Genomic DNA, 14,285 nt, shown 5'->3' with positions numbered 1-14,285 from the left:
GATGGTAAAAACTGAGAATGTGGACTGTAATACTGTCCTGGACAGAGGATTTCAGGTTACCATCATTTTCCAATCTTTTTGTGATAGCTATTTAGGTCAAATATCTTCAGAGCCTATGACACAACTTGAAATTGGTGCTTTGAGTGATATAGACTATCCATAACTGGGATACATCCCTGTTAGCTTGAAATTCCCCAAGAAAGTTATTGGTATCAACAGAAAAGTGGTCTCATATATCTAAACCCTCCAATAATCACTGGAGTGTCAGTACTGATTGAAACTAATTCTCATCTTTTAAAACATTCTAGCAGAATATTGTGAGAAGCAAGCTGGGACCCCAATGCCTATACAATTTGACCATCCATGCAGACTGTGCGGAGGCTTACAAGAGGACAGAGGTTCTAGTGGTCATCACAGGAGCCCTAACTGTTCACCCTCTGTGCTGAATCCAGCGGTATTTGACTGTGGAAATCTCCTGGGGGCCCAACCAAAGTGGAAAGATAGGTGGAAGTGGGAACTTAGCAACAGGACAGGTAGGTTCTCATTGCATGGAGTGGGCATGTGGGATATGCTTGAGGTGCAGTCCACAGAATTCAGTTCATTGATTCCAGACCACTCTGGGAAAGATGGGAGGATTCCTCTGTGTGTGACCAAGAATCTCAGAAACCAACCCAAAGAAATGCTGGTAATGGCATCATCATGGAATCTTGTAACCTTTATGTATCACCCACAGTGGTAGTGTTGTTCAATTGTCGAATGATGTCTTACTCTTTTTTTTTTTTTTTTTGGTGAGGCAATTGGGGTTAAGTGACTTGCCCAGGGTCACACAGCTAGTAAGTGTTAAGTGTCTTAGGCTGGATTTGAACTCAGGTTCTCCTGAATCTAGGGCCAGTACTCTGTCCACTGTGCCACCTAGCTGCCCCATGTCTTACTCTTAATGATGCTATGGATCATACTGTCCATGGAATTTTCTTGGCAAGGATACTGGAATGGGTTTTCCATTTCCTTCTCTAGTGGATCAAGGCAAACAGAAGTTAAGTGACTTGCCCAGGGTCACAAAGCTAGTAAGTTTCTAAGATCAAAATTCAGTTCTTCTTGACTCCAGGCCTGGTGCTCTATCTACTGAGCCATCTAGCTGTCTCCTGGTCATAATGCCTAAGAAAATGGAAAGCTTCAGATGTATGTCAATTACTGAACTTTGCAAAAAAGGGATAAAGCGGACCAACAAAATCTGCCAACCTTTACGGGATGTCCTGGAGTGTCTGTTAGGCAGTCAGTGGTGTTTGTTCTCTGTTGGACTTGTAGAGCATATACTACCAGATCCTTTTGTGTGAGGAAGAAAATGATAATACTGCTTTTATCATTCAAGTTAGCTAACTAAGGGAAAGTTAACCCACACAAAATAATTGAAAGACTTGAAAACTCGCCTGTTTACAAAATAGGCCCAGGAAATGGAGGGAACCCTATCAAGACCATTCACCGACCACCTATTACCCATAGGAGAAAAATGATGGACACTCATCTAGGAAAAGGCTGAGAAAAAGAGGCTATTCATCAATTGTACAAAGACTTTCTGGTCTTTGGGCACTGAAAGTGATGCATCCAGTTAAGGAGAGTGGAGTGGTTGCCTCCTGCTCCAGAATCCTGCTTCCCCTCCTGGCAGGAATAAGGGTAGGGAGAGAAGATGTCTATTCTGCTTCCCTTTGAGCAACACACAAAAAGTATCCCCCCCCCACACACACACACAGATAGGCCTCACTACATAGAGGGCCCCCTGCCCGCATTCTTACAAAAACATTTGGCCCATAAGCCTGCCAACATATATGGTAACATCTGTTAGAAAACTGGGCACAAACTTGGAGAATGATGGCAACAAGATACCATAATTAAAGGAAATGCTATATGTCACTTAGGGGTTTTTGAAAAGAAAAAAGAAAGCTACGTAGATGCATAGATATATGCACACACATCCATTCATCCACACATATACATCTACACATAGATATAGATATGATATGGAAATGGACATGGACATGGACATGAGATGGAGATGGGGATGGAGATGAAGGTGAAGATGGAGATAGAGATGAGATGGAGATAGAGATATGTAAAACTTCCCATACAAGTCCATGGACAATAGGTTAAGAATAGGTTGGAGAAAGTGCCAAAATCTATAGCAAATTAGGAGGAAGTCAGAGAGTAAATTATGGATAATGGAATCATAGAATGTGAAAGCCAGAAGGGACCTTGAAGACCACTTAATTCAACCCCTTATTTTGGGCAGCTAGGTTGCACAGTGAATAGAGCACCAGCCCTGGATTCAGGAGGACCTGAGTTCATATCTGTGATGCTGGGCAAGTCATTTAGCTGCTGTCTGCCTCAGTGTCCCCATCTGTAAGATGGGGATAATAATCGCACCTCCATCCCAGGATTGTTGTGAGGATCAAAAGAGATAATTGTCGGGGCAGCTAGATGGCACAGTGGATAGAGCACCAGCCCTGGATTCAGGAGGACCTGAGTTCAAATCTGGCCTCAGATGCTTGACACTAACTAGCTGTGTGACCCTGAGCAAGTCACTTAACCCTCATTGCCCCGCCCCCCCCCAAAATATGAAGTCATCCAAAACATATTTCTGTGTTAGTCATGTTGAAAAAAAAAGCAAGAAAAAGTTTTAAAAGTTTAAAAAATAGGGGGCAGCTAGGTGGTGCAGTGGATAGAGCACCAGCCCTGGATTCAGGAAGACCTGAGTTCAAATATGGCCTCAGACACTTGACACTTACTAGCTATGTGACCCTGGGCAAGTCACTTAACCCTCATTGCCCCACAAAAAAAAAAAGTTTAAAAAATGTTAAAATTTTTTTAAAAAAGAGATAACTGTAAAATACTTGGCACAGCACCTAGCAAGCGTTATATAAATGTTAGCTATTACTATTATCTAGGGAACACATGTGGCCAAGGTAATTCTTGAGTCTGGTACTGCAAGTACGTATGTCCTTTCTCCTCATGACGTCCTCACAAAATTTGCCCCTGAGCATTCAGGGTCTACCTTTCTCTTTTGCTCTATTCTCAACTGTCAGACCTAGTTTTTTAATCCATGGTTGTCTCTTTTTTTTTTATGACTCACCATTTCCTTTATTTGTATAAAATAGTGAATACTCATGCCCAGGCTGACCAAAAAAAAAAAAGGTGGTTTAGGGTTTAAACAAGTTCTTCTGTCCTGAAGCATCTATTTTGAAGGCTTGGGACTAGCAGCTTTTGCTCCAGCATCTTTGGGTTTGTACTCAGCAGGTTTGAGGTCAGTAGGCTTCCAAGCAGCCTTGGAATCACTGGGCTTAGTGGCCTTAGAATCAGACTTGGCTGCCTTGGGGTCAGATTTGGTGGCCTTTGGATCAGACCTACTGACCTTGGCATCAGACTTGGTGACCCTGGGGTTGGTGGACTTGGCAGCCTTGGAGTCAGTGGTTCTGGTATCCTTAGATTCAGGCTTCGTGATCCTTGGGTCTGAGCATTTGGTGCCAACACTAGGGCCTGAATGCTTGGTGGCCATCTTGTGGCCAGCACACTGGGCACTGGCCTTGGGGATCTTGGGCCTGAGGAGCTTGGCCTTGGTGGCCTCTGCTTAGGCCTTGATGGCTTTGGCATTATTGACCTACATCTTCTTCAGCCCCTTCGTGTTGTTTCTTGACAAACTGGATGTTTCTCAGAAACTTGGGGTCAACCCCTTTCAGAGACTGGTATCTCTGTGACCTAGGTTTCCTATTGCCATTTCTGTGCCATTTTTGTGATTGGTTGGGGGTGGTATGTGGTTCTTAGACTTAGACATCTTTACACCACAGCCTGCACTAATAGGCACTCCACCATCTGGAAAAGGCCAAAAGCCAAAAGAGCCATGGTTGGCTCTTTTTTCTGTGCTAGGGGTCACGTTCCTTTCATTTCCTGACTCAAGACAGATTTTCTTTGTTTGTATCTTTGCCTGAAAGGTGTATTTTTTGTACCCCTAAAGTGTGAGCTCTCTCAAACTGATGAACCCTGGAACTTCCATTGACTCCAATGGTGCCACAGAGTACTGGTTCATGGTGGGGGAGAGGGCTGCAGGACTGGGGAAAGAGAGAATTTCCCTTCTGCTTCTGCCCTCTGATGAAGGCATTGGGGTATAGCCCACAAAGCCCAACTTGGGCCATTGGTGAGGCTTAAAGAACTTTTTTCACTCTTCCAAAGGGATAACAGGGTATTAACATATTAATAGGACTTCTGTCTCTTGTTTAGCTACTGAGGGAATTCCAGGAAAGAAGAACCAAATCCTGGCCCCCAACCCTCAATATGCTTACAGATCATGGAATCGGCTTATCACTGTAGGAACACCCTCCCAAACATGAGACCAGGCCCACAAGGACCTCCTCATCTAGACGAAGCCCCAGGAAGAGACCCACCCCACCACCTAGCTAAGCCCCCTCCCCCCAGCTGCCCTCAGAGCTGAGCACAGTAACTGGAATACAGTAGATGCTTAATGCATGCTTACTGATTTCAGCTTTGGAACAACAGTGCTGGGCAGTGCCATTCTGAATGTGGAAAGCTCATTGTATGTAGTCACCCTACACATCTTCTTATCATCCACCATCTTGATTTTCTGCCTCACCTTCTACCTGATGCTCTAGAAACAATAATTAAGTCAACTTACCGTTAATTTTTGAGAGGGCCTGTCAGTCAACCAGGTCAAGTAGGTGACACAGTGGATAGAATGAAGGGCCTGGAGTCAAAAAGACTCATCTTCCTAAATTCAAATCCCAACCCAGATGCTTACTAGCTGTGTGACCCTGGGAAAGTCACTTGACCCTCTTTGCCTCACTTTCCCCATCTGTAAAATAGCTAGAGAAGGAAATGGCAAACCACTCCAGTATCTTTGCCAAGAAAATCCCCAAATGGGGTCACAGAGAGTTGGCCACAACTGAACAATAACAACAGAGATTAAATTATAGATTGCAGAGTCACAGAATATTTTAACTGGAAGGATCAACTAACCCTAACCCTTATTTTGTACATAAGGAAATTGAGGCCTTTTCAAAACAATCTTCTGGCTCTCAAATCAGTGCCCTTCCTGCCATTAGGTTTGCTGTTATGCTTCTGGAACCACCTGAGCTGGGCCTTGGAAAACCCTCCCATGAAGAATGGGTTTCACATTTTTATGTGGAAAGAATGAATTCTCACAGTCCAACTATGTTCTGGGTGTATTCCAACCCTAAAACAACTGTAGATATTAGGACAGTGTGGCTTACTTTTCAATGCGGCCTGAGCTGTGTCTCAGACCATAAGGCATCAAACAAATATAAAATCCCCAAACAAACAGCCTCGATCTAGCTGGCTTAGATTGTCAGGTATCCCCCTGACAGGGTTCCTCTCAATCTAGCTGGATGAATCGTATTGCTCAATGGCACATTGTTAACAAGGCTTATAGAACAAACTTTCAACTTACAGGTTGCTGCTAAATAGAGGTTACGACGACTAAATTAGTCGGTTTATCAAGGTCGCTTTTCAGTTGTCTGGCTAAAGTTCCTTCATCAGGAAAATGAGTGTTAAAGAAAGTGCCTCTTTCACATGGAGAAGAAGCTATCCTGGTAAGGAGGGATCCCGTGAGGACAAAGAAGGCAAGAAGAGAATGGAGGATTTTGTTTTGCCAGAATCGTTGAGTTTATGAAAGAAGAGTCTTGTGAAACAAGGCTACAAGTGTATCTGGAGGCCAATTTGTTGAAGGCACTGAATGCCAGGTGAAGTTTTTGTTTTTTTTTTTATTTTAGAGTCAATAGGGAGCCACTGGGGAGTTCAAGCAGTGTAAGTGTGTCCTTTCTCTGTACTGGTATCCCCAGAACTTTGCACAAGTGCCTAGCACACTATAGCCCAAAAGCTGATTGATTGATGATAAGAGTGATTGGTAAATAAGTAGAGTGGAGAGGGGAATGTTATTCAATTCGAAGAAGACCAACAACATCCCTCAAAGAGGCTCAATGACATCAGTTGAAGAGAACCAATGACATCAGTCAAAGAGGACCAATGAGGTCAGGAGGGTGGTATCTTGATTTATGGGTGAACTGGATTTAAGTGAGGCCTAGTTGTGCAAAATCATTAGCCTTACTCTCTCCTCCAAAGTCATCTGAGCCATAGGTCTTGCCGCTGGAGAGGGGAATGACTGGAGGATGGAAGATGTTAGGAGGTTGTTAGAATGGTCCAGGCAGTAACTGATCAGGGCCTACATTGGTGTAGCTGCTTTGAGAACGGAAAGGAAGAAACAAATGGAAGAGCCTGGGAAGGCAAAATCCCTAGGACTCAGCACATGAAGGGAAAGTGGGGGGATGAGGGAGAGGGAAGAGTAAATGATGACAATGAAGTTTCTTTCAAGGGATGACTGAGAGAATGGTGGTACCATCAACAGAAATAGCAGAGTCAGGAGGATACAAAAGTTTGGGGAGGTGATGAGTTCAGTTTTGCACTCATTGCAAAGTGGATGGAGAGATAACCAGAAGGAAGTTAGGAGACAAGAGTGGAACTCTGGGTCTGGACAGTTAGATTTACAGAAGGGCATTAGTTGACGTTATGTTCATTAGACTCCCAGAGATGGAAGGCCAAGGCCGACAACAAGACCCTGGAGAATACACACATTTAGGTGAGAGGAAGGAGAGGAAAGGAACAGCAGTTTTGTCTTATTAGTATATAGTCCTACAAAAATATATATTTAGGGGCAGCTAGATGGCGCAGTGGATAGAGCACCAGCCCTGGATTCAGGAGTACCTGAGTTCAAATCCGGCCTCAGACACTTAACACTTACTAGCTGTGTGACCCTGGGCAAGTCACTTAACCCCAATTGCCTCACTAAAAAAAAAAAAAAAATATATATATATATATATATATATATTTAAATACCAAAAGTAAGTACTTTTCCTGAATGATTTGTCAATTCTTTGAAAATAATGTAACAATTGGAATGACGCCACCTGCTGGAGACTTACTGTAGGAAAGCTCCGCCATGAGGAGAAGGCACCTGAGGGCAAGACATGTGGCTTTTCTTTGGCGTCAGGAAGTGACGTTTATTTGTGGGAGGAAGAGGGGGGCGAGGCTGGCACTCTTGCACCCTTTCCTGAGAACTGTGGTGGAGAGCAGAGCAAAAGATGCACTCTCCCTTTGATAGATAGATGAATCTAGCCTTTCTCTCTTTACCAAATTCTTATTCTCCTTAATAAATGCTTAAAAGTCTAACTCTTGCTAAAGCTTATACTTTATTGGCAACCACTAATTAGATATTTTAGACAGACTAGCTAGAATTTTAGCCCCTTACAATAAGTAAATAAATAATACAGAGAATGGAGACAGCATTGGAGTGGCTGCAGTAAATGTTGGTGGGCAAAAAGGCCAAAGGGTGCGTTTATGCATTATTAAGAATTGGTACAACTTTCCAAAAATATTTATAGCTGCTCTTTACGTGGTAGCAAGGAATTGGAAGTTGAGGGGGTGCCCATCAATTGGGGAATGGCTGGACAAGTTGTGGTATATGAATACAATGGAATACTATTGTGCTGTAAGAAATGATGAGCAGGAAGAGTTCAGAGAAACCTGGAGGGTCTTACGTGAGCTGATGATGAGTGAGATGAGCAGAACCAGAAGAACATTGTACACAGTATCATCAACATTGAGTGTTGACCTACTGTGATGGACTATATTCTTCTCACCAATGCAATGGTACAGAAGAGTTCCAGGGAACTCATGATAGAAGAGGATCTCCAAATCCAAGAAAAAAAAAGAAAGAAAGAACTGTGGAGTATAGATGCTGATTGAACCATATTATTTCTTTTGTTTTGGGTGCTGTTGTTTTTTTTTCTATTTTGAGGTTTTGCATCACTGCTCTGATTCTTTCTCTTGTAACAGGATTAATGCAGAAATAGGATTAATGTTATTATGTGTATATATATGTGTGTGTATATATATATCTATATGTATATGTATAGATATATATAGATATAACCTATATCAGATTACCTGCTGTCTAGGGGAGGGGGGAGGGAGGGGAGGGAGGGAGGGAGAAAAATCTGAAATTGTAGAGCATGTATAAACAAAAGTTGAGAACTATCTTTACATGTAACGGAAAAAAATAAAATATCTCAAAAAAAAAAAAGAATTGGTACAACTTTCTTAAATATTTATGCATAACAAAAGCACAGGAGGGGGTTAAACTTACTGAATGGCTTAAAAGCAAGTTAGGAAATAGGAAAAGAAGTAGTAATGAATGGTTGCTCATCAGAATGGAGGCCAATGGGCTTTAAGTACATTCATTAATGATTTGAGGAAGGAAGTTGATCGCAAAGCCAATGATGCAATATTGTTCCAGTTACCAAAGAACATGAAGAAATGAGGGGATTCTAGAAGAATTTAAAGACAATAAGCAATGCAATAAAGGGTTTGAGATATGTCTTATTTTCCTAATTATGTTGTAATTGAATTAATTAGCTTTCAGAAACCTGATTTTAAAAAAATACTAATGGATTGTTAAATTTACTATCACTGAAGTAGTTCATCAGCACTAATAGAAAATTAAGTGGCTTAAAGATTTGTACACAGGGATCAATTAGACATGACTTCAGATAATAAAGAATGTGGCTTTCTGAGTGGCAATCGATCCATCAACAAGCAATTATTAAGGGCCTACTATGTGCCATGAGATATTCTAATAGCTATGATACTAATAGCTAGCATGTATATGGTACTCTAAAGTTTGCAAGGCAATTTACAAATTGTTAGGTAGGTTCTATTATCATCCTCGCTTTACAGATGAGGAAACTGAGGCATGCAAGAGAGGTTAAGTGACTTGTTCAGGGTCACACAGCTAGTACTCGTCTAAGGCTGGATTTGAACTCGGGTCTTCCTGAATCTAGGTCCAGCACAACATCCACTGGGCCACCTAGCTACCTCTGTTTTGGTTGCTGGGGATACAAATATAAAATTGAGACACATAGCTCCTCCACCCAAGGAGCTTGCATTTTGGGGGAAAAGAAACCTACAACCTGTTAATGCTAAGCAAATACAATGTATATGAAAAATAACAACTAGCATTCATATGTATATATACATATATATAGCTTCAAGGTTTAAAAACATTCTTTACATATCTCAACTGTCAGGGATTTTTGTTTTGTTTTGTTTTGTTTTTAGCAATGAAATTTATTAAGATAGTTAAGAAATCAGGTATGATAACGGGGAACACAGCCTTCAAGAAAGATCCAAAAATGAAATGTCACTTTCGATAAAACTGTTTTGATATCTTTAGTAAAATGGAAAGAAAGAAGAAATGAAACTTTTAAAAATAACTTTTTGGAAACTTCAAATTATAAGAAGCCCTTCTCAGGGGAAATTTCAACAATTTGAACAGATATTGATGACAAACACACTTGATTGAAGAAATCCCAAAGTTACAGTTAAACTTTGCATCCAGAAAACAAAAGATGTGAGTGAGTTAATTTGATTCAACACATTACAGGATGGTATGTGGTCTTATCTGAGAATCATTTTTAAAAATACATTTTAACAAGGAAAAATGAGGGAAAATACTCTTAGAGAATCTGAACTTCTCACTACCATAATAATATGACCTGGGTTAAAATTTCCAGTTTTTCCTGTGTCACCTTGGACAATGTTTCTGGTCAGTTTATCTACAAATGAGAAAGTTGTGCTAGATGGCCTTTAAAGGCCCTTCCAGATCTAAGTGTATATTTTCATCTGAAAGGAAGGGTGGGTATGTAAATAGTGTGGAGTCTGGGAAGGCTTTGGTTCAATCCTGCCTCTAGAGGGCACAGCAGGCAGGCTAAACTAGACTGATGGTAGCCAATAGGCCTCAAACCCATTGGTGAGTTAGGGAGATGTCTACCCCAAGCATGTGAAGACAATTTGTTCTTAAGACCATGAAGGTGGCTGAAGAAGGTACTGTGAAGTGCTCAGAGCTTGGTTGGACAAAGAAGACACCAAGTTCATCCACTAGCATCCAAGGCCATTGACAGTGGTCTTGACTTGTATCTTGCCACTGGACTTTGATGACTGGAAGAGTGACCTGACCACTTTGTGAAACTGTCTCACTTTACTCCAATTCAGGGGCAAGTCAAGGCATCACCCCATGATGTCACTGTTTCTCTTGAAGGAAAAACAATACGCCTGTGACTATGATAAAAATCCACTGCTTTCTTTGCCCCCAGGAAATTCTCTATGATTAGGTTACAATTGTCCATTTCAATCATAACTGTCGATAGCATTTTTATAGCCTTTTAAGGTTTACCACATCCATAAAGCAGTGAGGTGGCACCGTGGATAGAGACTTGGGCCCAGAGTCAAGAAGACCTGAGTTCAAGTGTGGTCTTAGTCACTTACTAGTTGTGTGACCCTGGGCAAATTACTTCACCCTGTTTGCCTCAGTTCCTCATCTGTAAAATGAGCTGGAGAAGGAAATGGTAAACCACTCCAGTATCAATGCCAAGAAAGCCCCAAATGGGGTCACAGAGAGTTAGACACAACTGAAAAACGACTCAACAAAAAAGAGATCTATATCTATCATCCATTCATCCACCTACCTACCTATCATCCATCTATCCATCCATCCTTCTATTCATCTATCATCTATCTATCATTTATCTATCTACCCACCTATCATGTACCCCTCCGTCCACCCACCCACTCACCTATCTATCATCTATTTTATCTCATTTGATCCTCACAACTCTGTGATTTAGCTTCTATGATTATCTTAATTTTATAGAGGAAACAGGCTGAAATGTTTAGTAACCAGCGTGGGGACTAAAAAGTGGCTGAAACAGGATTTGCGTTTTTCAGACTGATTACATCACCTAAATCCACCAATAATCACAGCAATCGATCCACAAGCATTTATTAAGCACTAGGCACTTTCCAAACACTATTTATCCGAGTGCTTCAAAGGAATCCGATTCAATTCAACAGACACTTATTAAGCACCTACTATATGTCAGGCACTGTAGAATATTAAGCTGTAGCCGCCCCCCAATCCCTTCCCCGGGGCCACCCCCGCCTTCCTCCTCGCAGTTACTGCCACGGAGGACCCAGAAATGGGCATCCCCACTGGGGGCGAGCCCCCGGGATACGAAAAGTGGTCGCGGCGGGGAGGGGTCGCTTCGTTAATAGACCGCGGAGTCAATAATGACCCTTTCCCCGCCTCTTCCCGTCACGCATCCCGAAGGGATGGGTCTGGGGGCATCTCAGTCCCAACCCTCCGGGATTTCCCCGCGCCCCCCACCTCACCCCCACAGATCGTGACTGCTAGGAGCCCTACGGTCCCCGAGCCCGGGTCGGGGTTGAGGAGCCCTGGGCGCCCTCGGGCTGGGCGTGGTGGAGGGAGGGACGGGGGCGCGGCGGGCTAGGGGCGTGGCCAGACGGAGGGGCGGGACCGGAGGGAGTGATGGGCCTCGCGGCGGGGGCGGGGGGCGGAGCCTAGGCTCGGGATTGGGCCCGCCCTGCCTCGGTCCCGCCTCCTCCCCGCCAGGCCTCTCCGGGCTACGCAGGCGGCGGCGGCGGCGGGGCCGGGGCAGCGCTATGGCGGCGGCAGCTCCTCTCAGCGAGGCGGTGGCGGCGGCGAACGGCACTGTGGCAGAGGCCAACGACGCGGAGGTTCGCGTGCTGCAGAGCCTGCGCGGCAAGATCTGTAAGCGAGGGCCGGGGCTGCGGGGCGGCCGGGGGCCGGGGTGGCGGCCCGGGGTGCAGGGGCGGCGGGCGCAGGCTCCGGCTCCCTCGGGGCCGGCAGGCCCGGCAGCCCCGCCCCACCCCGCCTGCCCGAGCGCGCGGGGCCGCGGCCGGGGCCTCGTGGTGGGCGCGGGGCGGGGCCGGGCGGGGCCGGGGCCGGGGCCGGGGCCGGGGCCGGGCCCGCACCGCCGCAGGGTCGGCGGGTGGGAGGGGCAGGATGTCGCGGCTTCCTGCGCGCGCCGCCGACCCTCGCCTGCTGCCGGCCCCACCGTCGCTTCCTTTCTCTAGCCCGGGCCGGGAGGTCTCCCGCCTCCCGCCTCTTCCTCGCCCCCAGCCATCTATTAGGCACCTACTGTATGCCTCGGGGCGGGGGGGAGGGACAGCCCGCAAAACGCCCGCTACCACCGCGACGCGCAGCGACCCCGAGCCAGGGACCTTGGCTTGGCGGGCCGAGTCTGCCTGCCCCACCCGGGACAGTGGCTTTGCCCGCCCGCGTCCGACCAGGTAGAGGCCGGATTGGGACTCAGGACCCCTTGTTGGTGGGACCCCTTTTCCGTCGGACCACGTCCAGCAGAGTACAGTGGAAAGACGAATGGATCTGGGGTCTGAGGATCTGGTTCCGATGCTGCCTCTGGCCCGTATTCTTGCTTGTGTGACCTTGGGCAAGTCCTCCAGGCCTTTGGGGCTTGCTAAAGGCTTTACCACCTGCTCCTTTGAGGGGCAGCTTGGTGTGGTGGGAAGAAGACTGGGTCTGGGGTCCGCAGGCCCAGCTTTGTGATGACCGCCCAGGTCAGAAGGAAAGGCCCTGGCCAGGTGACCCCCAGGGACCCTTCCAGCCTGAAATATATGCTTTAGAAAATATATGTCAAAACTCATCTGAAGGAAAATTATTAAAAATACGTTTATTGAAAGAGAAAATTTTGCTTTTTTAGAATTTTTATTTGCTGCTCCCTCAATGGTCTTTTAATACTAAAAGAGCCTGAAAACTATCCTAGGTATAGAGTTGGAAAGGACCTTAGAAGTCATTTAGTTCAACCCTCTCATTTTACAGATGAAGAAACTGAGTCACAGTTCAGAGTAGGAGAATAAGTGGCAGAGCTGGGATTTGAACCCAGATCATCTGACTCCAGACTCAAAATTTATTCATCATTCTTCCTACCATGCTATGCTGCCTGTCAAATTAGTTACATTTTTGCTTTTCTTCCCTCTCCCAGTATGGCTTTTTTCTCTTTCCTCTTCTTAGTTTATTTGGGATTTAATTGTGTCCTAAAACAACCATGTCACATTTTTCATTGCTTTTTTCCTTAAATGGCCATTGGAGTCTTGTAGAAGAGTTTTCTACAAACTGGAAAATGAAACAGGGTATTGACTCTGGTTACCTGTAACTTTCCAGTCTTGAATTTAAATTTTAGGGCATATGATTATTTTCATTACCTGAAACTTGATGTCATGAAGTGTTATATTTCATATCTGTGTATTAGTAGCAGGAATTTAGAGCTCAAAGGGGCCTCCGTTCTTCATTGATTAAAAAGGAGTTGGACTAGATGACCTCACACAACTGGTTCGAAATCTGTGGTCCTGCGACAAGAGTTGCTTTATCGAGCTCCCTTTTCTGCAGATAGAAAGAAATACCAGATCCACAGATGTAGACTAATTCAAGGCTATACAACTGGCATGTGTGTTTATGTATAAGAGCTAAGTGTGTCCAAAACAGGCTCAAAAAACCTCAGACTAGACCCACTTAGTATAACCCACTCCTTCCCAGTTTCTCTTAGTATTAGTTGATAATCTATTGGGACTTTAGCTCTGTGCTTCAAGCTGAGGTTCTTGCACAGAATTGATGGGTTTGGTTACTGAAAGAATCTTGTTCTAGTATGGTGTCACATATGATAATGCACACAGATCCCAGGCACAACACTTTAAGGAAGTATCAGTAAAATTGAAGCTTTTATTTCATGGGGGAGGCAGGTGTGCTTAGAGTTCTTTTTTTAAAAACTGAAACATTTGGAAATGAGGCTGAAGTCTGATGGCAGCCAACTGCTGGAATTGTAATTATCATGGTTATAGTTACTGTTCTGCTAATATTCCATCTGAGACCTCCATCAACTGTGTGCTTCCTGAAGTTTATTACTCAGGTTCATTGAGAAAGAAAATCCTGAAGTTCCCTTCCTCTCCTCTCTCCTTTCCTTTACAAAAAAACAAACTTTTCATTGGCATAGTGAAGAAGTGGAGGGTTTGTACTTACTATTGTAGAGCAAGTGTCCTGCACTCTGGTTTTATGAAGATGAGCTACTTTTCACAACCCTCAGAGCATTGAGATGGTTGGGGGAGTTAGGAACAGGGTGTGCTAGAGGGGATGGTGGTAGAAAAGGCTGGCAGTGGCGTCCTTAAGCAGATCAATTGGAGGAGGGAAATGGCCTCTCTCTACCCTCACTCTCTTCTCCTGGGGGAATCCTACAAAATCATAGCCTAGCATGGCAGCAGCTTCAAGCTACAACAGCCGTGTGAGGTGGATTAATCAACAAACATTTTATTCAGTGCCACAT

General features: G+C 44.5%; 1 protein-coding gene and 1 pseudogene across 2 annotated transcripts in view; one reads left to right on the top strand and one right to left on the bottom strand.

Moving 5' to 3' along the window:
• Window positions 1-3,226: 3,226 nt before the first annotated feature.
• Window positions 3,227-3,823, bottom strand: LOC122751763 (annotated as a pseudogene).
• A 7,761-nt stretch (window positions 3,824-11,584) lies between these two features.
• RASA2 (RAS p21 protein activator 2) overlaps window positions 11,585-14,285 on the top strand; it is a 137,587-nt gene continuing 134,886 nt past the window's right edge. For both annotated transcript variants that reach the window (XM_043997446.1, XM_043997445.1), the window contains exon 1: window positions 11,585-11,701. In XM_043997446.1, coding sequence (XP_043853381.1) covers window positions 11,593-11,701 — 109 coding nt within the window. In that variant the 5' untranslated portion in view covers window positions 11,585-11,592. The remainder of the gene's footprint in view (window positions 11,702-14,285) is intronic.

Source organism: Dromiciops gliroides, chromosome 3 (assembly GCF_019393635.1).
Source record: "Dromiciops gliroides isolate mDroGli1 chromosome 3, mDroGli1.pri, whole genome shotgun sequence".
Classification (NCBI taxonomy): Eukaryota; Metazoa; Chordata; class Mammalia; order Microbiotheria; family Microbiotheriidae; genus Dromiciops; species Dromiciops gliroides.
This window is presented reverse-complemented; position numbering and strand designations above follow the sequence as displayed.